General features: G+C 32.7%; 1 protein-coding gene across 1 annotated transcript in view; it reads right to left on the bottom strand.

Annotated features, from left to right (window-relative positions):
* LOC119568585 (bone morphogenetic protein receptor type-1B-like) overlaps positions 1-2,500 on the bottom strand; it is a gene marked incomplete at both ends in the record, with an annotated part of 4,417 nt that overhangs the window by 511 nt on the left and 1,406 nt on the right. Inside the window, 3 exon segments of the mRNA XM_037917149.1 lie at positions 1-104; positions 1,299-1,596; positions 1,979-2,171. The exon segment at positions 1-104 is cut by the window's left edge and continues 58 nt beyond it. Coding sequence (XP_037773077.1) covers positions 1-104; positions 1,299-1,596; positions 1,979-2,171 — 595 coding nt within the window.

The raw sequence follows: 2,500 nt of genomic DNA, 5'->3' as shown, positions 1-2,500 counted from the left end.
ACTCAAAACAGCTGAAGTTTATGGTTTCGTTAAGGACTTCAGGTGCCATGTATCGTCTGGTTCCCACTTTTGGGTTTGTGCCTAGGTCCAGGTCATTGCTTTCACTGGAAAATTGGAATTTATGAATAAATATGTAAGTATGTAGATATTCAAATAAAACACATATCAACATTTTAGTTAGGATTTTTACCATTTCCTGCCATTCTGATACAAACATCAATTTTATCTAAGTATATGATTTTCATCATAACCACGCACTATACAAATTCAATATTCAAAAGCAAATACTAAAAAAATGTTGACTTATGAAATACAGATTAGGTGATGAAGAAAATGTCAAAAGTATAATTTAAAGCTAGGTATATGCACTTTCATTCTGTTTTGTCAATTATATTTGCATTTGATGGCTTCATAATCACTTAGTCACCAAGGACTTTGCCTACCTAGCCCACCTGTTGTCCCAGTTCCTTGTTTTTTTTTTAATTCATTCTATTTTATTTATTATTTATTTATTTTTATTTTATTTTATTTATTTTTTTATGGGGGGGGGGGGAATAGTTCTATTTTCAACATAATTAATGTTATAACCAATATTCTTAACATTAGTATGAATTCAACATAAATAAAAATACTGATAAAATAATAAAATAACTTCCTCTGAACATTAAAGGAATAGCGCAGAAAGGTGATTTCAGGCAGGCCATCCAAGTGTAAACAAATGATTACACTAGCTCTGGACAGGGCTTGTGCACATCAACTTCAGTACAAATCAACAGGTAAAAACTGCAATTTGATGAAACAATCTATAGAGATTATCAACACTCATGATACTACATTCTTAACCATGACACTATCTCCTTAGAGTTTCAGTCAGAAGTGTTCTGATTCCTAATATTCCTTTCCCCAATATATTCTAAAGCCTACACACACATCATTAAATCCCTTCACTTTTTTCTGGATATAAGAAACAAATTTAGATACATATGAGTTATATATATATATAAACTCTCTAATCCTGCTCTTCAATATTGAAAATAAGTATAAATATAAAAAATAAATACAAAAATACTATTTGGCAAAAAATATAGTGTCTACAGGCCTTATTCATATTCAAAGTTTACTACCTTAATACAGGCGACTACCCTATCTTACTTCTAGCAAGGCAAATCTTACAGATTGTGGACTGTGGGCTCAAGATATTTACTAACCATACCATTTACTAACCATACTTGATCATAATATGAAAAGTGGTTTAACTCTTGCAAACATATAAATACACCTTTTCTCTCTCTCCCTACCTGACATATTTGACTGCAAGACCAAAGTCAGCAATGCAGCATTCTCCATTCTTTTTAACAAGGATATTTTTACTCTTTATATCACGGTGAGCAATGGCTGGTTTTCCCTTGGTTCCAAAGATCTCTGTATGCAGATGAGAAATCCCACAAGCAGTGGAGAGACTAAGCCGTAACATAGAATAGTAATTCAGTGTTGTTATTTGTAAGTAGTCATGAAGGGAGCCAAGTGGATGGTAGTCTGTGATCAGCAACATCTGTGTCCAAGAGCCGGTGCCTTTAATGTCAGCAGCGATGAAACCTAGAAAAGAAAAGAAAAGAAAAAGGTATAACATATGAATCAATTCAAATGCTAATCAAATGGGCATTTCAATAGGTATACAGATCTTCAGCCATGAATACCTACCTGAAGAGTACTGATTCCAACACATTATAATGAAATGTAAGAATACCACGATTTGACTGCGGCATAGTCAATTATACAATGCTGCATTAGACTCCATTTCTCTAAGTTTTATACTCACACTATGATTATAAAATCATCAAGCCTTTATAATCTTATTTTGCAGGATCAACTCTATTTCATAATTTTCTATAAAAACTTAATTTCTTGGTTTTCTGTATACTTATTCATATACATATTCAACTAGTAGCACTTTAAATGCACCTAAAACAATACTTACCTAAAATATTTTCATGTCGTAGAAGTACAGTCTGATAAATTTCTGTTTCTCTGAACCAAGAGGCTTCATCTGTTGTGAAGAAAATCTTTACAGCTACCCTTTCACCTCTCCAACGGCCAAGCCACACCTCACCATACCGACCTTTGCCAACACTCTGGACTAAATGAATCTGTTTGGCGATTGTACGTTGAACCTGGTAACAGTTAAAAATAATAATGTAAGAATATTTCCTTCAATGAAAGGTTTAAATAACCTGAATAAATTGCAGGTAATATCCAAGGAGGTAGCATGACTTTTAAGATTCCTCTGTTTCTAAATCAAATATGAAAGTACATATGATCAAGAATTACTCCAATGGACATTAAACACATCAAACATTTCACTGGAACTTCTTAACCCATCATATTCTCTCAGTTTTTTGTAATATTCTTCAATTCTCCTGAGAACTAGCTCAAATCAAATGAACAAATAAATTATCTCTATGCAGCTAAAACAACCAGGTCTGACATTACTTCACACACA

The sequence above is a fragment of the Penaeus monodon genome, chromosome 1, assembly GCF_015228065.2.
Source record: "Penaeus monodon isolate SGIC_2016 chromosome 1, NSTDA_Pmon_1, whole genome shotgun sequence".
In the NCBI taxonomy this organism is placed as follows: Eukaryota; Metazoa; Arthropoda; class Malacostraca; order Decapoda; family Penaeidae; genus Penaeus; species Penaeus monodon.
This window is presented reverse-complemented; position numbering and strand designations above follow the sequence as displayed.